At 51.7% G+C, this 21,399-nt stretch overlaps 1 protein-coding gene across 2 annotated transcripts; it reads left to right on the forward strand.

Moving 5' to 3' along the window:
- Nucleotides 1–810: 810 nt before the first annotated feature.
- Nucleotides 811–19,571, forward strand: Kcnh4 (potassium voltage-gated channel subfamily H member 4). 2 transcript variants are annotated; one of them, XR_015044956.1, is made up of 17 exons: nucleotides 811–1,068; nucleotides 2,768–3,001; nucleotides 3,371–3,517; nucleotides 3,604–3,731; nucleotides 4,701–4,944; nucleotides 5,321–5,478; nucleotides 8,206–8,413; nucleotides 9,558–9,752; nucleotides 10,177–10,376; nucleotides 12,129–12,378; nucleotides 12,959–13,203; nucleotides 13,747–13,785; nucleotides 13,984–14,336; nucleotides 14,609–14,715; nucleotides 15,594–15,670; nucleotides 17,990–18,695; nucleotides 19,379–19,571. XR_015044956.1 is itself a non-coding variant. In XM_085829562.1 (16 exons), the coding sequence occupies exons 1-16, from the start codon at nucleotides 993–995 to the stop codon at nucleotides 18,383–18,385; spliced, it is 3,057 nt and encodes a 1,018-aa protein (XP_085685688.1). In that variant the 5' UTR covers nucleotides 811–992; the 3' UTR covers nucleotides 18,386–19,571. The 2 variants fall into 2 exon arrangements, 1 of the variants encoding a protein (XP_085685688.1); XM_085829562.1 differs by having other exon boundaries at nucleotides 17,990–19,571.
- Nucleotides 19,572–21,399: the final 1,828 nt, after the last annotated feature.

Below are 21,399 nucleotides of genomic sequence, written 5' to 3' on the forward strand. Positions count from 1 at the left end.
CAGATTTCCACATCCCAGAATCGTTTAAGCCAACATTCGGTGTCACGTTGCTGGAGCAGCCCTACAACAGTAATGTAAAATCCTAAAGTAGAGACAGCAGGGCCAGCAAGATGGCTCAGTGGACAAAGATCTTGCTGTCAAGACTGAAGAACTGAGTTCCATCCTAGGGACCCACAAAGTGAGAGAACCGACTTCAGAAAGCTGGCCTCTGACCTCCATACCTGCACTACTGGAATAGAAATGTACACACACACACACACACAAATGCAAAAATAAATAAATGAAACCTTTTAAAAAAAAGAAAGAAAGAAAGAAAGAAAGAAAGAGAGAGAGAGAAAGAAAGAAAGAAAGAGAGAAAGAAAGAAAGAAAGAAAGAAAGAAAGAAAGAAAGAAAGAAAGAAAGAAAGAAAGAAAGAAAGAAAGAAAGAAAGAAAGAAATATCCCAATTCCAGCAGGAGGCACTGTCAACCAGACACCAGTCGCAGCGTGGGCCGCGCGGGGAAACCCGTGGGGTGGAGCTACCGGAGCAGCCAGGGAACCACGCGTAGGGGCGTGATCACCCTGAAAGAAGGGCGTGGCTACCGTTCCAGTCCCACTTCATCACTTCAAGCCTGGATGGTGGGCGTGTCTCCGAGTCTCTCCCCAAGAGACACGCGTGGGCCGCTCCCCTCTGGGAGGAGGGCCACAGAGGAGGGCTGCGGGTGTCTCTGGCGGCCCCTCCCGGTGCGGAGCCACGTGGTGGGCGCGAGCCGAGCCCTCCGGGGAAAACCTGACCCGTGGGGAGGTGGGGCGGGGTGGGGGTGGCGGCTCCCGAAGTGCTGCGGAGCAGAGCTTAGAACTAACAGGTTCAGAGCACACAGGCAGCGGCGGCGAGAGGAGGGGAGGAGGCAGGCCGGCGCATGGGGCGCCCCGGCCCCGCCGGTAGCGCGCCCCCTCCGGCCAGGCCGCGCTGAACGCAGCCCGCGCAACGCCTCGAATCCGTACCCGGGGCCATGCCGGTCATGAAGGGGTTGCTGGCCCCGCAAAACACCTTTCTGGACACCATCGCCACCCGCTTTGACGGCACGCGTGAGTTGGGCCGAGGCTGGGTCAAGTCTCCTTGGGACAGGGTGGGTATCTGGATGTGGTGAGATCAGAGGAGAGAGAATGGAGTGTTGGATCTCCTAAAACCGTGGCAAAGAAACGGGGTGCAGAGCCTTTGAGAGTGGAGATCAAGACATGGAGCGCCGAGGGTGGAGGGGAAGGTTAGGGGGTGTGACTCAAGGCAAAAGCGGCTCTTTGTGCCACAAGACGGAGGAGGGGCCTTGGGAGCCACCCACACCAGGGCAGAGCTGATCTGGGAGTGTGTATAGAGGTGTCTGTGGTGTGGAGATGGGACAAAGTGCTCTGGTGACTGCAGCTGCCTCTGCCCCAGAAAAGAGAGAGAACAGACTTCGGCAAGACCTAACCGCATTAAGGTCACGCGCCCCCAAATCATGAGATATCTTTGTGTGAGGTGGGTGAGGCAAAGCGGGGGCAAGTACTTGAGAACGAGAAAACTCCCTGCTAGCCCACCTGAGCTGGGTTCCGAAGTTCAGCACCCTGGACAGCCGCACAGCTCCTTCCCTCCTCTTCTCCCGCCATTCCCTCTCCCAACTCTGGAACCCCTAGGTCTTCCTTTGTCCCTTTTCGAAACCCTGGCCGGCATTTGGAGGGTGGGGGAGCGGTAGCCGAGGGCGGAAACCGAGCCGCCAGGGCCCTACCCCCCCCCAACCTCCCTTGTTTCCATAGCGCCAATCACCGAGGCAACGGGCCCTGGGATGAAAGAAGTAGGCTGTGCCCAGGACCCAGTGCTTCCTAGGAACCCTCAGTGTCCTGATCAGACACCCCATTCCCTGACAGTACCCTCTCCTAGGGTCCTTGGACTGTTTGTGCCTCCTACCTCATCAACTAAACCTATCTCTGCGTGTCCCTCCACCCCCAAAACCTCTAATCCACTGAAGCTAGAGGGAGCCAACTCAGGTTCTGGTGCTGGGGTGGCTGCAGCTCACACCTCAATGTCTTATGCAGTTTGACTCTGAGCATAAGGAACAGATCCTTTGAAACTCCTTAAAAAATATATCAAAAACTCGGCATTTCCTGGAAGGCAAGAAAGAGGGATGTGTCTCCCACAGTCTTTCCCTTACTTTAAGCACATTTATGAGTTTGGACATTTTTCTGCCTTTTGGTTTAACAATAAGAGAGTGTGACATCATCAGAATCTTTGTCCTTGCTCATTAAAAGAGGATGCCGGGGTAGTATCCAAGGATGTGCTTCCAAAATTGAGTGAATTGGGGGTGGGGGGCGGGGAATCTTCTAAGTGCCAGCAGGCCCTCCTTCCCAAGTAACCTGATACAACCCACATCCAGGAGTGAAAGGCACATTGTGTCCCACTTTGCAGATAAGAAAGCTGAGGCCTTAAGCCACATTATGTAGGTAGTAGAAGTGAGTGCTGGAGTCCCTGCCCTTGCCATTCTTAGTTGCTTTCTGCAGTGACACTTCTCCGGCTTGAAGATAGGAGCATGAACCACACGGCCTCATTGGGGTTCCTTCTCTAGCCCTTCATGGACTCTGGGCCACCCTTGTTGTATACCTTGTGCTCATTTCAGAACATCTCAGAGGGAGATTAGGAACCACCCGGAAGCTTCTAGGTCTCTGGGCTCTATCCATGACCTGAGGGAACTGTTGTTCATGTCGAGGTTAGCTCCCTTCTTGGCTTGGCCCTGACCTTGGCTTCTCCCTCCTGTAGACAGCAACTTCCTTCTGGCCAATGCACAGGGCCCACGGGGTTTTCCCATCGTCTACTGCTCTGACGGCTTCTGTGAGCTCACAGGCTACGGCCGCACCGAGGTCATGCAGAAAACCTGTAGCTGTCGGTTCCTCTATGGCCCAGAGACCAGTGAACCAGCCCTGCAACGGTTGCAAAAAGCCCTGGAGGGCCACCAAGAACACCGAACTGAAATCTGCTTTTACCGAAAGGATGGTAAAGAGCCTGACCTGGCTTTGCCTGACATCTGCCCAAATCCCAGGCTTCACCCAGCAGAGTCTGCTAGGCACAGAGAAGCTGAGGGGCTTATCCTTCCATGGCTACAAATTGCCATGTAGATCCTTTCTGGGCCTTGGTCTCTCCATTTGAAAAGTGAAGGGACCAGATGACAGTTCTCTGGGGTGGGGGGTGTCTCCCAGCTCTAAACCTTCACCAAAACCACTGACTAATCTGAGAAGCCTAGGAGGACCAAAGGCCTGCACGGAGATGCTCATGCACCTCTGCCCTTCTCTCTCTCTCTCTCTCTCTCTCTCTCTCTCTCTCTCTCTCTCTCTCTCTCTCTCTCTCCCCACCCCCACTCCCCAGGTTCAGCCTTCTGGTGTCTTCTGGACATGATGCCCATCAAGAATGAGATGGGGGAGGTTGTGCTTTTCCTATTTTCCTTCAAGGACATCTCTCAGAGTGGAGGCCCAGGACTTGGCTCACCAGGAATCCATGGAGACAATAATCACGGTAACTACAGGTCTGGGTCACAGTGGACTGGGCTCTTAGGATACACTCCAACTTATCTCCATCCACTTTATTCCCCCCCCCCATAGAAAACTCTCTTGGGAGGAGAGGAACTAGCTCAAGACTTAGGTCCACGAAGAGGCAGAACCGGACTGTCCTACACCGGTTGACTGGCCACTTTGGTCGCCGGGGCCAGGGCAGTGTGAAGGCCAACAGTGTGAGTTCCATCCCCGACAGAGATTCCCATATCCTCCAGCCTTACTTCCCTGTTGGTTCAGTCTCCTTCTGTGGGCTCTCTCCTCTACCTGCCCATTTCCATACTACTTTCTGCTTCATCATGTGTGCCCCCTACCAATCCCTCCTTTTCTTCAGTAGGTGATTGACAGTGCCCCCTATCAATCCCTTCTTCGGTAGGTGATTGACATTGCTCTGGTGATGTCACAGGGGGTGGGGCTCTAGCAGTAATCCTCCCGATCTCCCCTTCCCGGCCCCCCTCCCAGGGTAAAGGTTGTATCATGAGGGATGAACTCACAAGCTGCTGTGGTCCTAGGAAGAAAGCCCCTATTGTGGACCTAGCATCCCACCCTGTGTGCCACCCCCAAGGTTCCTGACCAAACCAGGTGATGAGTCCCCCATCTGCTTCTCTAGTCTGTTATAGGCCATAGGAATTGGGTCAGCAGAGCTAACTTCCTCCCTGTGAGGGCATGCTCATCCCTCACTAGGTCCCTAGAACTTAGAAAGCACTACAAAGAAGTTTTGAGCCTTCTTCGGCTTGTGTGACTGTCATCAGCCGATCTTCAAGTAGGGCGAGGGTCAGTCCATGTAAATGCTGCTGATAAAGCACGATTTCTTTAGAAGCCACCTGAGGGTGTTTTGTGGAGATTTAATTGAGTGATAGAGTGCCTGCCTCAAAACACAGCCTCTGGGTTAGGCCCCCAGCATAAGAAAGGGAAAAGAAGAAAAGGTGTCAGAGGGAAAAGCTACAAAAAGAAACCTGAGCTCTAGCATGGTACAGATGCTGACCTGAGAATTCACAGCCCCCAACCCCCATATCTTCCATTTCCTTTCTGGCTACCCTTGCAATACCAACCTTCCCCCTTTCCCTATCCCCAGACTCTCCCTTCCCTCCTCAGCCTCAACTTTTATTTCCCCTAAGTGTCCCCAACCACTACCCCTCTCCCTTTAGAACGTGTTTGAGCCAAAACCATCAGTGCCCGAGTACAAGGTGGCCTCCGTGGGGGGCTCCCGCTGCCTCCTCCTCCACTACAGCATCCCCAAGGCTGTCTGGGATGGTCTCATCCTCCTCGCCACATTCTACGTCGCGGTCACGGTCCCCTACAACGTCTGCTTCGCGGGTGATGATGACACCCCCATCACTTCCCGACACACCCTTGTCAGTGACATCGCTGTGGAAATGCTCTTCATCCTGGGTTAGACTCTCTGCTCTACCAACCTGGAGGGTGGGCTGGGGGGAAGCCTCCCTCCATTCTGGGTCTGCCGGGCCCTTCCTTAGCTTAAATAGTCTTCTCTTTGTAGTTCTGAGCTCTAGGGACCTAGTGAGGAGTGAGTATGCTCTCGGGGGGGGGGGGGGGAGGCTTACCACCCAGACCCTGTAACTCCTGTAGTACCCAGTGCCCTGCAGCCTCAGCCTTGTGGCCTTTCCTTCCTATAGATCATCCAAGAGTCTCAGCTTTCTTCAGTTTGCCTCCTCCTCCATTCTGGGCCTCCTAGCTTGCCCCATTCATTAGCTACCAGACCTGAGAGTTCAGGCTATGGTCCCTAGCAACCGTCTCTTGCATTCCTCAGACATCATCTTGAACTTTCGCACCACCTACGTGTCCCAGTCTGGCCAGGTAATTTCGGCTCCTCGGTCCATTGGCCTCCACTATCTGGCCACCTGGTTCTTCGTGGACCTCATTGCTGCTTTGCCCTTTGATCTGCTGTATGTCTTCAACATCACTGTGGTGAGTGACACCCCTCCATCCCACCATATATCCTAGCATCGGAACTCCAACCCAGTCTCTCCCATGAGAGGAGCATCCACAAACCCAGTTACAGACCTATCAATTCATATGCAGATAGGTGTTCCTTAGACCCTGCCATGGGCATATCCCTGAGCCAGGCACTGGGAAGGAACCCAAAGGGTCTATGCTCTTGGAGAACTCAGCTCACAGTCTTTGAGGGAAGCTGAGAGAACCGAATGCTAACTATGGCTACCAAGGCGGCATTGGTATACCGCCAGCTGAGTGGTACTTTTCACATTTTTTTTTTATTTCACAAACAACTGATGAGCATTTAGCTGTCTGCAAACACTATATGGGGTCTGGTCAGTGGTAGAAAGAGACAAGGAACTGGCCCTCAGAGCCCCCCACAGATTGGTGAGACAGGCAGGAATGATAGAGGGGGGACATTAGACACAGAATCACTGAATGGGAGACGCTAGTCGCGGCATGGTCAATGCTGCACAGGGTCTGGGCTGGCCTTGGAGATCTGGACTGGAACACCAGTGTATGCAAAAACATTCTGAAATCAGGCCAGCACCTGCGGGCAGAAGCATCATCCCAGCTGGGCAGGAGCTGGGGTGGTCTGGGAAGGAACTGTTCCTGGGGGAGGTGGGAACAGAGCCAGGACTCCAAGAATGAACAGGATTTGGCTAGCAAAGGATGAGACTCCAGAGAAAGAGTGTAGTAAGGCAGCCAGGGAGTCAGAGGCTGGGGAGTGTACCTACACCCTTGTCTTCATTTGGGACTGCCCAGAAATGCCCAGAGTGGTCGGTATGGAGGCCAGACAGACAGACTTTTCTAGTCCAAGGTGAGGCAGTGTTGCCCTGTGTCCCCAAGCCCCCTCGCCATGGTGGGGGAGGTGAGGTGGAGACCAGTATTCCTGTGTGCTCTCCCTGCCGCACTCAGCTATAGCAGGAAACCACCTACACGAAGCCGGATTTAACTAGCCGCCAACGGGCTGTGGGCCCCTTCTCCTGGTTGTGCACATGTGTGTGCATGCTCCTACACACGTGCGTGTGTGTGTGTGTGTGTGTGTGTGTGTGTGTGTGTAAGTCTGCCCTGAGATCCTAGCCATTCAGAGAAGACTACCTGTCCTTGGGCTTGTATCCATGCCTCTATGCCCACGAGATCCCACGAGATAGTCAGCCAAGCAGACAGCTGTGCTGCAGGAGAGGTGTGCTGCAGAAAGCCACCAGCCCCTCCTCTCAGGATGGGGAGAGGATGTCCCCTCTCCTCTCTTGCCTTCGGGAGTACATTACAGATCACTACTGTACTTTCGCACATGTGGAATCCTTCAGCAACAGTTCTTCCATCTCTTTTTAAATGTTGCTCTGATAGCTCTGTCAGAACTAGGTCTCCAGACTCCCAGTCTCGTATTCTTTCCCATATACAACCTGCTTCCCGGATAAGCAGGATCTCCAAATGTATGGCTTAGGGGAGATGAGGAGAAACATTGGAAGCCTGAGAGGGCTAGAACAGAAATAGAGGAGCAGACATGTTAAAGGAGCCATGCTCCCCACAGCATTCGGGCCAAAGGACAATGAGAGAAGGATCCTTAAAGGTGCAGCCTGAAGGTTGGTGTGTTTAGTTGCCTTAGAGAAGATCTGTGTTGGGGAGCCAGGGCCTCCTCCTTTCTAGCCCCGTCGCGAGGTGGTTCTGGAGCAGTGTAATGCCAGTGCGGTGAGGGCCTTCATATCAAGCCCTAGCGTCTATAGCTCTAGCTGACAAGCTGTGTGTGTGTGTGTGTGTCTGTGTGTCTGTGTGTGTAAGGAGTATGGCTACTCCTTGTTTGGCATATTTATTAGAAGGCTTAATTGAAGTGTTAATAATTAGAACAAAACCAGAACATTTGGAGATATGGAGAAAGACAGACAGACGTGTAGAATGTATAAGGTCCTGGGTTTGATCCTTGCATCCCTTTCCCCATAGCAGAACCAACTTACAGGACCCTGGCTAGACACCAGGGCTCCATCAACCTCTAGCTCACAGCAAGTGTCCCCCAGCCCTGCCTTCCTTCTCACCTGTGGCTGACCTACAAGCAGAAAAGCCTGTAACCTTTGGTAGTTCTCAGGCCCCTTATTTGACCCCATTCCATTCGGTACACTTTCTGACGCCTGCTTAATGGTTTCTAGGACAGCAGGGATCTTCCATAGATCATCCATTCAGTTCACCTGCTCTCTGCCAGCTCTGACGGGGGCTTGCACCTGTATCACCTACTAATGCTAGGAGGCAGCTTAGTCCCAAATGGACTTTGGTGCCCTTCATCTTGAGTCTGAGTTACAGCTCTGTTATTTCCCTGGTCTCTGACCTTGGAGCAAGTCACTTGTGTCTGTGAGCCCTATGCGGTTCATTCATCAGCAAACCAGGGTCCGGGATGATAACTGGCCCAAAGACTTGGAAGATTGTTTTGCTTATTTTAATGAGGACTATAAATGCCTGGCATAGTGGTGGAACAATGCAAAAGAAGTCCTCAGTGGCTAAGTTAATTATTCTCTCCTGATGCATTTTAAAGTCACTTTCTCAGGACAGCAGGGATAGTTTTTTGTTTTGTTTTATTTTGTTTTTTCCTTCTTTGCAGCTTCCTCTGGCTCCAGGGTGTCTAGGGGGAAGGGCCTCGATGGGGGTGGGGCTGTGTGAGAGCTCTGGGAAGTGTGCCTGCTAACAGCCTTCCCCGCTGCCCTCCTGCAGACCTCGCTGGTACATCTGCTGAAAACCGTGCGGCTCCTGCGGCTGCTGCGGCTGCTGCAGAAGTTAGAGCGGTACTCACAGTGCAGCGCAGTGGTGCTCACGCTGCTCATGTCTGTCTTTGCCCTCCTTGCTCACTGGATGGCCTGCGTCTGGTACGTCATCGGGCGCCGGGAGATGGAGGCCAATGACCCGCTGCTCTGGGACATTGGTGAGCCACCAGCCCCAGACTTTTTCCCCTGGTTGCTACCTCTCAACCTCTCCTATCCCCAAACGGATGCTACTGGCACTCGACACTTCCTCATCCCATAGTCCTCCAGCCATCTAATAAGATGCCCTGTGGAGATCAAGTGTGGAGACACTGGTTTGGAGACAAGGGCTCTGCCTAGGGGGCAACTTTCAGCCTAGCTGGGAACGAGACCAAGATCAGTGATAGGAGAAAGTCATTGATAGAGAGAGGGTATTTTGGACAGGAAAAGCAGCATGTGTAAAGGCTTATTTAGAAAGAGCTTATAGTCCGTCAGCTCGATGCCATCATCAAGTCCTCCTTAGACACGGTTAATGGAGCCACTGTCAAGGAGGAGGCAGACCCAGGCCCTCAGTGTCTCCTTGGAAAGTAGGTCAGATCCTAGGCGCTGTTCTTGACACCTCCCACTCCGTCAGCCCACACCGACGCACCACTTGGATCTGGCATGGTCCCTCCAGCTCTACCACCCTGTCCAGTCTAACCTACCTTCCTCTCTCCATGACTCCTACAATGGGCTCAGGGGTTAAGAGCACTTGTTGACCAACACCCTTATGATAGGTAGCTCACAGGGGATCTACTGCCCTCTTCTGACCTGTGCAAGTGACAGACAGACAGACAGGCAGATGGACGGATGGATGGACACACACATACACACACACACACACACACACACACGGTACAAATACATAACATGTTGACTAACACTCGTACACAGTAAAAAAATAAAATAAATAAATCTATAATAAAAATTTTAAAAAGTAGTAGACACTGACCCATTCCCTGTGTCTACTTGGGTCCATACATAACACATTTGCAAGCACTCATACATGTTAAAAATAAAATAAGTAAATCTGTAATAATAATTTTAAAACATAATAGACACTGACCCTGTGGTCAACAGTGTATGGAGTGGGTAGCCTTGGAGTCAACAGTAGGCAGTTCCTGGCCTCCAGGCCCAGTCACAGCTGCTCAGCACACTTACTGTCTCAGGCGCTACAAACTGCCCTTCTCCTCTGTAAATATGTATCCAAGGCCAAATAGGCGGATCAGGGAAATGGGTTCTCTAGTGCTTGTGTAGCCATGATTTCTTCCCTCGCCCTCATCACAGGTTGGTTGCATGAGCTGGGCAAGCGGTTGGAGGAGCCTTATGTCAACGGCTCGGCAGGTGGACCATCTCGGCGCAGTGCCTACATCGCTGCGCTGTACTTCACGCTGAGCAGCCTCACCAGTGTAGGCTTCGGAAACGTGTGTGCCAACACAGACGCTGAGAAGATCTTCTCCATCTGCACGATGCTCATAGGCGGTGAGGCCAGACCCACTATTTGCGGGGAGCCTGTGAATCCGGGCTTGTGCATAGGGAGATAAGGCTCAGAGAAAGGAAGGTGCCCACCCAAGTCCACACAGTCACGTGTTCATTCATATTCGCTGCCCATGACTGTGCCCATCAACAGCTGTGATCTCTTTCAAGGAGTAAAAATACCCAAGGTCATGGCCAAGCGGGTGATGAGAGAGGAGTATGGGTGTGCCCCATCTAAGGATTGCCACCTACTTCCCCCTGCTTCGATTGCTAGTTGTACTCACAGGAAAGCTAGCGGGCTCCTGTGCTAGCTCTCCTGTGCTCCCCCAGAACCTCTGAGACGCCCCTATCCAAGGCAGGGTGATTCGGGGAGCACAAGGAGCAAATGTGCGGTGAGCGCCTCTGATCCTCTGGGTTGCCACCTCTGTAGCGCTGATGCACGCAGTGGTGTTTGGGAATGTCACAGCCATCATCCAGCGCATGTACTCCCGACGCTCGCTCTACCACAGCCGCATGAAGGATCTCAAGGACTTCATCCGAGTGCATCGTCTGCCCCGCCCACTCAAGCAGCGCATGCTCGAGTACTTCCAGACGACGTGGGCAGTCAACAGCGGCATCGATGCCAACGAGGTAGCGCTGAGCAGGGGCTTCTGCCAAGGTGGCGGTGCAGTAGGAAAGGGCTAATGCCTCTCCAGGCATGGAACAGAGGCAACCGGGGTGTAAGGAGGCACAGGGCTCTCAGCAAGGACATACACCCAGCCAAATCCAAATCCCTCTTTTTGGTGCTTGAACATGGAGGTTGAAAGGAAGCAGAATGCTTGAGTCTGGACTTGAGTGGACACCTTGCCTTCTCTGGGCCTCAGTTTCTCCGTTGTGGTAGGCTTCACCGTTTCCCCCCAGTACTAGAGTGGGTCAAGTCACCCTTCTCTGCTCGCTCTTATGTACTGATCCCAGTGGAGAATGGGGCAGTGGCTAGAGATGATTATAGGCAGCCTCGGCCCTAAAGGAGACCCCAAGAAAAGTGGGAGAGGGAGCCCAGTATAGAGAAACGCGTAATGACTGGAACCATGCAGGAGTGAGTTCCTGAAGTAGGGCCCTCATTGTGTCTGAGCCCAGAGGGGACAAGAAAGATGGCAGAGGGGACAAGGAAGAGGGTCAAGAGAATCAGTCTACCATAAGACCATTCCAGGCCAAAAAAAAAAAAAAAGAAGAAGAAGAAGAAGAAGAAGAAGAAGAAACTAGGTTCCTGAGTGCTGGTAAAGTAGAGCAAACGAGCTCAAGGATAGTAGCAAAGTGAGCTCCAGAGAGGGGAGGCTGTGCTGGGAGGGTTGCAGTGCCAGAGTTGGGGCTCAGCAGCTGCAGCCCCAAGAGCAGATAGCCTTGAGTTTGCAGTTTTATCCTGTCAGATCTCTAAGAAGGAGTGCGGCAAAGAGGGTGGAGGAGGAAGCAGATGGGAAGCATTTGCCAGGAAATGATCCACAAGAGCAGGCAAGTTCTAGTTGGTTGCAAGAGAGCAGCTCACAGTGCTACCCTGGTCTGGCTTGGGGTCAAGGGATGAGATGAAGGCACCTAGGAGGAAGACTGAGCCTAGGGATGAAGGGGAGTGTCCAGGGCTGAGCCATCAGGAGCTGCATTGTCCATCAGGTAGTTAGTTGTAGATACGCACGTGAACCCGATGTTAGGGCTTTCAGGCATGAGTGGTGGGGAAGAGGGGGTCTGGTTACCATGATGCGGCAGGTGGGGAGATGTAGACGTGAGAAGTGAGTGAGGGGATTGGCTATTCAAGGAGGCTGGGGAAGGAATGAGGAAGGAATGCTAGAAATGAGGGAGCAAAACTGGGAGGGAGTCCATTCCAGGGGCCCAGGGGGAACAACAAGACAGTTGCCGAGGGGCTCTGTGGTTTTATGAGGGAAATGTATAGAGCTCTGGTAACATTCAAGACCTAGCATGAGCCTGCATTTTACAGATAGGGATACTGAGGCCCAGAGGTGAGGAAAAAAAAAAAAGAGGTTCTAAAGCCCCCAGAAACACAGGAACAAAGGTGATTGATTGCTACTTTGCCAATTCCCAGTTGAGGTCTGACCCACCACGGATGACTCCTGACTGTATAGAATTGAGCCATCAGAATCTATGAGCTGCTCAGTGTGTGCAGCTACGTGCGGTACCCAGAGGGAAGACTTGGTCTCTGCCCAGCAGTTAGATTTGGTGATCAACATAGTAAGGGAAATTGAGGCTAGGCAAGGAGTCTCCCTAAGGTCCAGTGGGTAATTTCAAAGAGAGGGCAAGTTGGCACCCTTGCCTTGGGGACAGCCCAACTCATTTGTAGACTTGAGCAGTGACTGGCAAGGGGATGGTCAGAGTAACCTCTGGCTCTTCTGACAGTTACTGCGTGACTTCCCGGACGAGCTGCGAGCTGACATTGCTATGCACCTGAACAGGGAGATCCTGCAGCTGCCTCTGTTTGGAGCAGCTAGCAGGGGCTGCCTGCGGGCCCTCTCCTTGCACATCAAGACCTCCTTCTGTGCTCCTGGGGAGTACCTGTTACGCCGTGGGGATGCCCTCCAGGCACACTACTACGTCTGCTCTGGCTCGCTTGAGGTGCTCCGGGACAACATGGTGCTGGCCATCCTGGGTGAGAACCCCCCCACCACCACCTCACACTGTCCATCCTAAGATCTTCTCCGGAGGCCTTGGGGGACAGCCTGGGGTTCTGGGGGTGGGAGACCTCTAACTAGTACCTAGAATGCCTACCTAGTAGTCTTCCTCAATCCTTTCAGTTCCCCCTAGGCCCTTCCTCCCGCTCTGCCCTAACTCTTTGGCCACCCTTTAACCCACGGGCCCTCCATCAGCGGCTGTCATTCACTCCAACTCCTTCTTTTCTATTGCATCATCTTCCAGTTCCATTGACCTGTCCCCAAACGACTCTAAAACCTGTTGGCCTTTACTGTTCAACTGACCCCTCTGACCATTCTTTATTGATCACCCAATTCTATTGGTCGTTTCTCCAGCACTCTAGACACCTTCCACTAGCTACTGAACAGCCTCACCTGCCACTCTCCATAGGCCTCTTACAAGTCCCCTGATTCCCTCTTCCAATGCCTAACTCCTTCAACCATCCTTAAGTACTCTGACCATCATCTCTCAGATGTATGGACCATCTCCTACCGATATTCCCTTCATCCCAGTTGACTGTCCCTTTGCTCTACCCACAGGGAAGGGGGACTTGATTGGGGCAGACATCCCTGAGTTGGGACAGGAGCCTGGGTCAGGGGCAGGCCCCAGCTGTGTGCTGAAGACCAGCGCCGATGTGAAAGCTCTGACTTACTGTGGCCTGCAGCAGCTGAGCAGCCGAGGGCTGGCTGAGGTCCTGCGGCTGTATCCGGAATATGCGGCTGCCTTCCGGGCTGGCCTACCCCGGGACCTAACCTTCAACCTGCGCCAAGGTTCTGAAAACAATGTATGTAGACGATATATGGCTGCCACCCCCACCTTCCTTCAGAACAGCTATCCTCTTTCAGCTCTCTCCTCCCTAAAAACATCACCTCTAACTCCAACTACCTCTCCTTCTATTGCTTCATATATACTATCTTCCCACTCCACTCCACTTGGGCCTCACCAAGCCAGCCCCTGGCCAATCTCTCATAGCCTTCTACTATTGCCTGGTACCTCTTAGCCTTGTCTTATCTTTATGAACGACCCCTTCTTCTTTTAGGTCTCTTTCTGAAGTGATGCAACACCCCACCACCACCACCACCACCATCAAAGTTCCTTTCCCCTGCTATTGTCCCAGCGGTTCCCACTCTGTTTTAGGCTGATGTGATGTGATGACCTTAGGTCTTTGTCTTTTGCTACTCTGGGGCTCAGTTTGTTATTCTGAATTCCTATGAGGTGGAGTTGGTGGTCTCATGTACTCAATCTCTTAACACTGTTCGCTAGAGGAGGGGCTGTATCAGAGGAGTGGAGAGATAGGAGACAGCTTGAATCCCCACTGTCTCCACAGGGCCTCGGCCGCTTCTCACGGTCTCCTCGGCTCTCCCAGGTAATCTGCATTTCTGGGTGGGGTGGGATTGTTCTGTGGAGAGGTTGGGTGGCGGGGCAGCTTTCCTTAGCTCCTCTGCCACAGCGAAAAGGGACCAGGGATCGATCGGGATTGCGTTCGGTGCTGAGGGTCGCATCCCAGTGAAGGGTCCTGCATCTACTTTCCAGTAACAACTGATGCTCCTCCCTCTTCTCACAGGCACGCTCCGACACTCTTGGTTCCTCCTCAGACAAGACTCTGCCATCCATCACAGAAACCGAGGGTGGCATGGAGCCTGGGGCTGGTTCCAAGCCCCGTCGGCCCCACCTGCTGCCCAACCTCAGTCCAGCACGACCTCGGGGGTCCCTGGTCAGCCTTTTGGGCGAGGAGCTGCCCCCATTCTCAGCCCTTGTCTCCTCTCCTTCCCTGTCCCCAACTCCTTCCCCTGCCCTGGCTGGCCGGGGTCAGAGTCCCTCCCCGCACGGCCCCCCCAGGGGCTCTGCTGCCTGGAAGCCCCCCCAGCTCCTCATTCCCCCACTGGGAACATTTGGACCTCCGGACCTCAGTCCCCGGTGAGATGCCAGCCTCCCTTGCCTTTCCCATATCCCTGCTGGCTTCCAGAACCTTCTTTGGGCTCCATTCCCAGCGTTCCAACCAGTGCTCCTTACTGTCTCTGCCCCATTTGCCAACCCTGCCTTTCCAATCACAGCTTGCAAATCCCATTCTGCTTTGACCACTATTCTTCCCCAGTTTCTTGCCTCTGCTGCCCTCATTGACCCTCTGCCTACTCTATTCTGGCCCCGCATCCTCCCTATGGTGCTGAGGAACACTCCTCTACCCTCAGGATCGTGGATGGCATTGAAGACTCCAGTAACACAGCTGAGGCTCCTACATTCCGCTTCAGCAAGAGGCCAGAGCCCACCAGAACTCGCTCACAGGCTCCCCCTTCAGGTAAGTAACCACAGTGACTTCAAATCACAACCACTTCTATGTCTACCCATTTATCCATCCATCCATCCATCCATCCATCCATCCATCCATCCATCCACTTACATGTCTATCCACCTGTCCCCATCAATCCATCTACCTTGTCACATACCCATCCATCCATCTACCCATTCACTCCATATCACATGTGTTCTCTGCCATCCTAGGAGTACACAGTTAAACTAGATCATGCCAAAAGTAACATACAAACAATTCAGATCCTGCCAACATTTTATCCGGGGGAGCTAGGGGTGGGATCAGCAATACCTGTGCACACAGATAAACAATTCTAGAATTCTGCGGCGAGTTCTACAACAGGGAGGAAGGAGAGCAAGACTGTGGTAGGACTGGTTGGCTACTTCTTAAACGGACTGCAAGGAGACACTGACATGGTCCAATGGTAAAGCCTGATTGAGTGTGATCCCTAGAACCTGTATGATGGAATGAAAGATCTGATTTCTGAAAGTTGTCCTGGCACCGTGAGACACACCTGTATACAGCTGTAAATAAATAAGCGTAATTAAAAAGGACAGGAGATCGTGGCACTTTGGTAAATGGAGCAACTGTTCAAAGATCTAAAGGCATGCACAGAAGAGACACTGTGTTTGAATGCCAACAAGCTCTGCCTAGAACTGGAGAGTAGCAGGCATGGAGGAAGAGCAGAGGTTGGGGAGTCACAGGGCCACAAACCCAGCCTCTAGTGTCGGCTACCCCTCCTCTCCGAAGGACCAAGAGCATTCTATTCCTTGCCTTCTGCTTGCCAGGCAACAGAGAAGTGTGGGGACTTGGGGATTCACGCTCCATGGACTCATCCTTACCTCCTCACCCCATTCTGCCCGCAGGCCCCAGGCTCAGCCGGGAACTGGCCACAGAGGCAGCAGAGGAGGTGAAGGAAAAGGTCTGCAGGCTGAACCAAGAGGTAAATTTGGCTTGGCTCTTCCCCTCCAATCCCGGGAAATATTGTCTTGGGGTCTGAGAAGAGCATGTCATGTTCTAGAGCTAGCCAGAGTCCTGAGTTCTGTTAGTCACACTAGCTAAATTACTCTGGGCAAGTCCCACAGCTATGCTGGGCTTCTCTTAACTCACCTAAAAGTTAGAAAAATAATCTGTCAGTGCATGGGTGGTGATGGCGCACACCTTTAGTCCCAGCACTTGGGAGGCAGAGGCAGGTGGATTTCTGAGTTTGAGGCCAGCCTGGTCTACAGAGTGAGTTCCAGGACAGCCAGGGCTACACAGAGAAACCCTGTCTTGAAAAACAAAACAAACAAACAAACAAACAAACAAACAAACAATCCCAGCACTCTGGAGGCAGAGGCAGAGGCTGACAATGTCTGAGTCCAAGGTCTACAGAGTTTCAGGACAGGTAGAGGGCTAGGCAGAGAAACCCTGTCTCAAGAGAAGACAGACAGACAGACAGATAGACAGACAGATGATAGAAAAATAGTATGTCCTTCCCAGAAGTGTAAGGATAAGAGTGCACACACAGCCAGGCGTGGTGGCACAGGCCTTTAATCCCAGCACTCGGGAGGCAGAGGCAGGCGGATTTCTGAGTTCAAGGCCAGCCTGGTCTATAAAGTGAGTTCCAGGACAGCCAGAGCTACACAGAGAAACCCTGTCTCGAAAAACCAAATAAAATAAAATAAAATAAAATAAAATAAAATAAAATAAAATAAAGAGTGCACACACATCAGGTCCGGGTCCGGCTGCATCTTGAGTATTCACTTAACACCTCCCCCCTCCTACGACTGGGTCTCCATTTACAGCCTAGAACCATCCAACCAAGTACAAGTCTGGTGCACAAAGCTTAAGTCCTTTCTCTTTTTACCTTTACCCAGTCTTGGGAAATGTGGTGTGTGTGTACTTTTAGGCTTAGAGAGCCTATGCCCTTATGGCTGAATTCTGGCCAGGAAGAGACCATATTCTATATACTTAGACTAGGCTAGGCACCGCCTCTACTTCTTCCCCAAGGGATCTCAGTACTGTCTGTCGCCACACAGCTACCACACTCAACCCCTGGGAGTCACCTTCCCTCTGTTCTGATAAACAGCCTGCAGCCCAGAGAGGCAGCATCTGGGCCAGAGCAGGGCCTAGAGCTCTCTCCCATTCAAAGTTACTGGTAAATTCTCCTTCTGCTTCTGGCCTCAGGCTTCCCTCAGCTCCAGGCCAGTGATTCCCATACCCGGGTTTGTTATCAGTACACTACCCTTTAAACTACAAGTTCCCTGGCTTCTGTCAGTTTGGAATGTCTCAGGTGGGGCCAAGAACTCTGCATTTTAACAAGTTTCTCAATGGATTCCGTACTCACTAAAAATCACTCATGAAGATACTTGGGTGACAGGCTAAGAACAAAGCTGTGACTGAGCATTTTTTATTCTATATTTCATACAAGAGAGAGAGCCAAGTGTAGTGGCTCATGCCTGTAACCCCAAAACTCCAGGGATAGAGGCAGTGGAGGATTAAGAATTCAGGACCATTCTTGCCTACATGGCAAGTTTGAGACCAGCCTGAGCTATCTGAGACAGTCTCAGGGAGATGGCTTAATTGGTAAAGTGCCTGCCACACAGGCGTTAGGGCCTGAGTTCTGACCCCTAGTGCACACTGAAATCCAGGCATAGTGCTACATGTTTGTAACACTGGTGATGGGGAAGGGATTTGGACAGACACATGGACACATGTCGGTCAGCTAGTCTAGGTGGCTGGTGAGCTCCAAGTTCAGTGAGGGACTCTGTCTCAGTCCCCCCCACCCCCCACCCCCACCCTGGAACTCTGAACCAGGCTGGCCTCAAATTCACAAAGATCCACCAGCCTCTGGGATTAAAAGGGTGTGCCACCACCATCCAGTGAGGCTCTGTCTTAAAACAAACAAACAAACAAACAAACAAAAACCAAACCAAACAAACAAACAAAACCATAGAGAATAAAAGGAAGTTATCCAATGTTGACTTCTGGCCAAAAAGAAGACCTGCACTCAAGTGCACACACACACACACACACACACATTAAATACATAAAAAGCCAGGGAGTAGGGACATAGGGACAGCAGTGTCCACTGCTGCAAATAACTTTTTGGAAATAAATTGGGGTACTCATAGGCTATTATAGCTCCTACTCTTTCTTCTTCCCAGGTGGCTGTGAGCCGACAGTGGTTGAAGAATTTTGTAAACTGTAGCGTGGGGGATGAGGGGTGACCTGGTTACTGCTAAGGCATCCATGAGACATTTTGCTATGTTTTCAACAGATCTCCCGTCTCAATCAGGAAGTGTCTCAGCTGAGCCGGGAGCTGCGGCAAGTGATGGGCCTCTTACAGGCCAGGCTGGGACCCCCAAGTCACACAGCTGGTCCAGCTTGGCTCCCAGACCTTCCTTGCCCCCACCAGAGACTACCATGCATCTCTTCTGATATGTCTGGACCACCACCTGGTCTCCAGAATACTACACTCGCTGTAGTCCACTGTCCAGCCAGTGTTGGGACAGTGGAGATAGGGGCCACCCCCTCAGAGCTGAGACCTTCCACGATACCACCCTATCCCTCGGAACCTGATCCTCTCGGACCCTCTCCAGCGCCAGAGGCTCCTCCCCTGACCCCAAGCCTCCTGAAGCACAGCTTCCAGTCTGGGTCAGACACATTCCACTGACCCTGGCCTTGGGCCCAGGCCTGTCTGGGGTAGGCTTTACCACCTGCCATCCAGGGAGGCGCTGGGCTCCTTGGCCTCTTGCCTTGGGGTCAGCAGCTGCCAGCTGGACTGGTTGGCTCTGGATTCTCTGGACTTTTTAACAACGAATGGCCACATCTAACCTCATTCCATTTTCTAAACCATCCCCCCATCCTCCTCTTCTGGGAGGGGAGTCACTTGAAGCCGTGGAATCCAGCAGGCATGAAATGGACCATGGCGCCCTGTTGGGCTATGCAAAGGAGATGTCTTACTTTCTCCCGAAGACTTGGAGGTAGGTATAGACTGGGAACAGAAGAATGGTCAAGAGCAAGGGTCTAACCTAGTAAAGGAAGGCTTGAGGTTAGACCAGGCAGGGTCTAGAGTGAGAGGGCTAGATGACATTATAGTATTATGGAGCTCTTCTGTCCCAGATTCTGGGTCCTTTGCAGAGGACCCTGAGAACAACGTCACCTTGAGGAGAGTGAGTTTGAGATTCTAGCCGTCATTTGAGAAGCCCAGGACATCTTAGGCCTCCTGCCAGCAGCCAAGCTGGAGAAGTTCACTTCACCCCATGGCACACACAGAAAACAACTGAGAGCTCCAGATGTGTCTTTGGCTCTCAGAACACTTCTTTTCTTCTTCAAACTATGAGTTAGTTACCAGCATCGAACTCCAGATAGAACCACAAAATATTCAGTATTCTAACTTCTCAAGAAAAAAAAAAAAAAAAAAAAAAAAAGACAACAATGTCTGGCTACCAAGAGCCAACATTCATCTGAAACAGTCCCCATTTCTTCAGTCTCCTGCTTGTTGATCATTTCTTGATGTCCAATTGGCTTGTCTTATTTGTTTGGTCTCCCTGTGTTTTCTTCAGTTTGCAATCCCCGTCTTAGAGTGGGCGCCAAAGGGGTCCTAATAATGTCTGTTTGTACTCTCGACTTGGGCCTGGCAACATCTGTTTCTGTCTCTCTACAGGCTGTCATGCAAGGTGGTTCCTTCTGCTGTCAGCAGCTCAAAGCATTCTAGCATTACCCTTCTGCAGGGCTCACCTCCTAACATCAGCCAAACCTGCACACCCCCCCCTCCTTCCCAACATGGTCTCAACCTCAGGGAGGGTCTGGGCAACTCCCAAGCCCTCTCTGGTTTCCAGCCCTCCTTTCTCACTCAATGTCCCACCCAGGCTCACTTTTGGATAAAAAAAATAAATAAATCCATATATTTTTGTAGACCTTGACTCTGACTGTTTCTGGGGGTTAGTCTGAGAGCCCCAGGGCTTTGAAAGAGCTAACGCAAGCAGGCACACCCCACTGTACCCCAGGGCCCTGTTGCTGTCTCTAGGTAGGGCAAAGGCGCCAGCTAATCCACTTGGCACCATGTTCACGCCACCAGGGACTCCTCGGATAAGGGGAGAAACCTTAATGAGTCGCTAAGGGCCTGTTACATTCCTTCCTCCCTACCACCCAGTTACAACCACAAATACACACTATGTGGGAGAGACGTCTGGTCAGGATCATTTCTCTTAGAAAGCCTTAGAAAGAAATACCAGGAATTTTCTTACCCTCCTGAATAAGGAACTCTTCTTTCCTGGATAGGTATTTTTTTTTTTTTTTTTTTTTTTTTTTTTTTTTTTTTTTTTTTTTTTTTTTTGGTTTTTCGAGACAGGGTTTCTCTGTATAGCCCTGGCTGTCCTGGAGCTCACTTTGTAGACCAGGCTGGCCTCGAACTCAGAAATCCGCCTGCCTCTGCCTCCCGAGTGCTGGGATTAAAGGCGTGCGCCACCACGCCCGGCCTGGATAGGTATTTGATATTAAGCTAGGTATAGTGTGTTATAGTGGGCAGGTCAGTGGAGAAAAGAGCTGGTCACCAGTTAAGAGCCTGCTAAGAATTCACTCTCCCAAACTCTGTCTTCTCTTAGCTTACATTTCTGTGTAGGTCTGTGCATGTCATATGGTGCATATGTTGTAGGAAACTAGCACCTTGGTGATAAAGATGAAATTGGATGTGGGCACAGCTTTGTGGCAGGCTGTCCCAGACAGGTCTATTCTTCAGCTCAAACTTTCAGGGTATGACTGATGCTGTTCCATGCCCTAGGCACTACATGGTCTCTGGGGGTGGGCTTTGATTTTATAAAGGTTTTGAGTAGTATCCCTGGGAGAGAGATGCAGAAAGAGGCCAGTGTTGGAGGTTGAGGTTAAACAGAAGTGGTCCTAATTCATGCCAGGCGTGGTCGCGCATGCCTTTAATCCCAGCACTGGGGAGGCAGAGGCAGGAGGATTTCTGAGTTCCAGGACAGCCTGGTCTACAAAGTGAGTTCCAGGACAGCCAGGGCTATACAGAGAAACCCTGTCTCAAAAAAACAAAACAAAACAAAAGTGGTCCTAATTCATAGAGAAGGAGTTAGAAGAAACAGAAACAGAATTGACCTGTGGTAGAAGGGTTAGTGGTTTTCATCTATAGTGACGGGTAGAGAGAACACAGGCAGTCTTTGAAGGAGCGCTAATTCTGACTGGGGGCAGAGTGAGGGGGATGAGGGGGTCTGGTATATTTGGGAACAGAGCCTAAGAAAGAAAGCTTAGTCTGTCGTGGTGGTTGCACATGTGTTTAATCCCAGCACTCCAGAAGTAGAGGCAGGAGGATCTCTGTGAATTCAAATACAACCCTTCTACAAAGTAAGTTCCAGGCCAATCAGGACTACATAGTGAGAGCCCATGTGAAAGGAAGAGAGAGTGAGAGCAACCCTTGGCAGCAGCAGGTCTCCTTTTCAGCCATTTAGTATCCTCTAGACAACTCCTCCTTTTTAAAAAAAAAAATACATTTCTTCAAGTATTTAGCGGGAGGGAGGGTGGATGGGTGGTTGTCAAAAGACAACTAGTGGGAGTCTGTCTTACTCCATGTGAGTCCTGGGCACGGCACTCTGTCAGGCTTGGCCGCAAGCATCTTCACCTGTCGCCGTTTCGCTAGCCCCCAGAGAGCCCATTCTATAGAGCTCTCAGAGA

Source organism: Mus caroli, unplaced genomic scaffold (genome assembly GCF_978045245.1).
Source record: "Mus caroli unplaced genomic scaffold, Mus_caroli_1 scaffold_13, whole genome shotgun sequence".
NCBI lineage: Eukaryota > Metazoa > Chordata > Mammalia > Rodentia > Muridae > Mus > Mus caroli.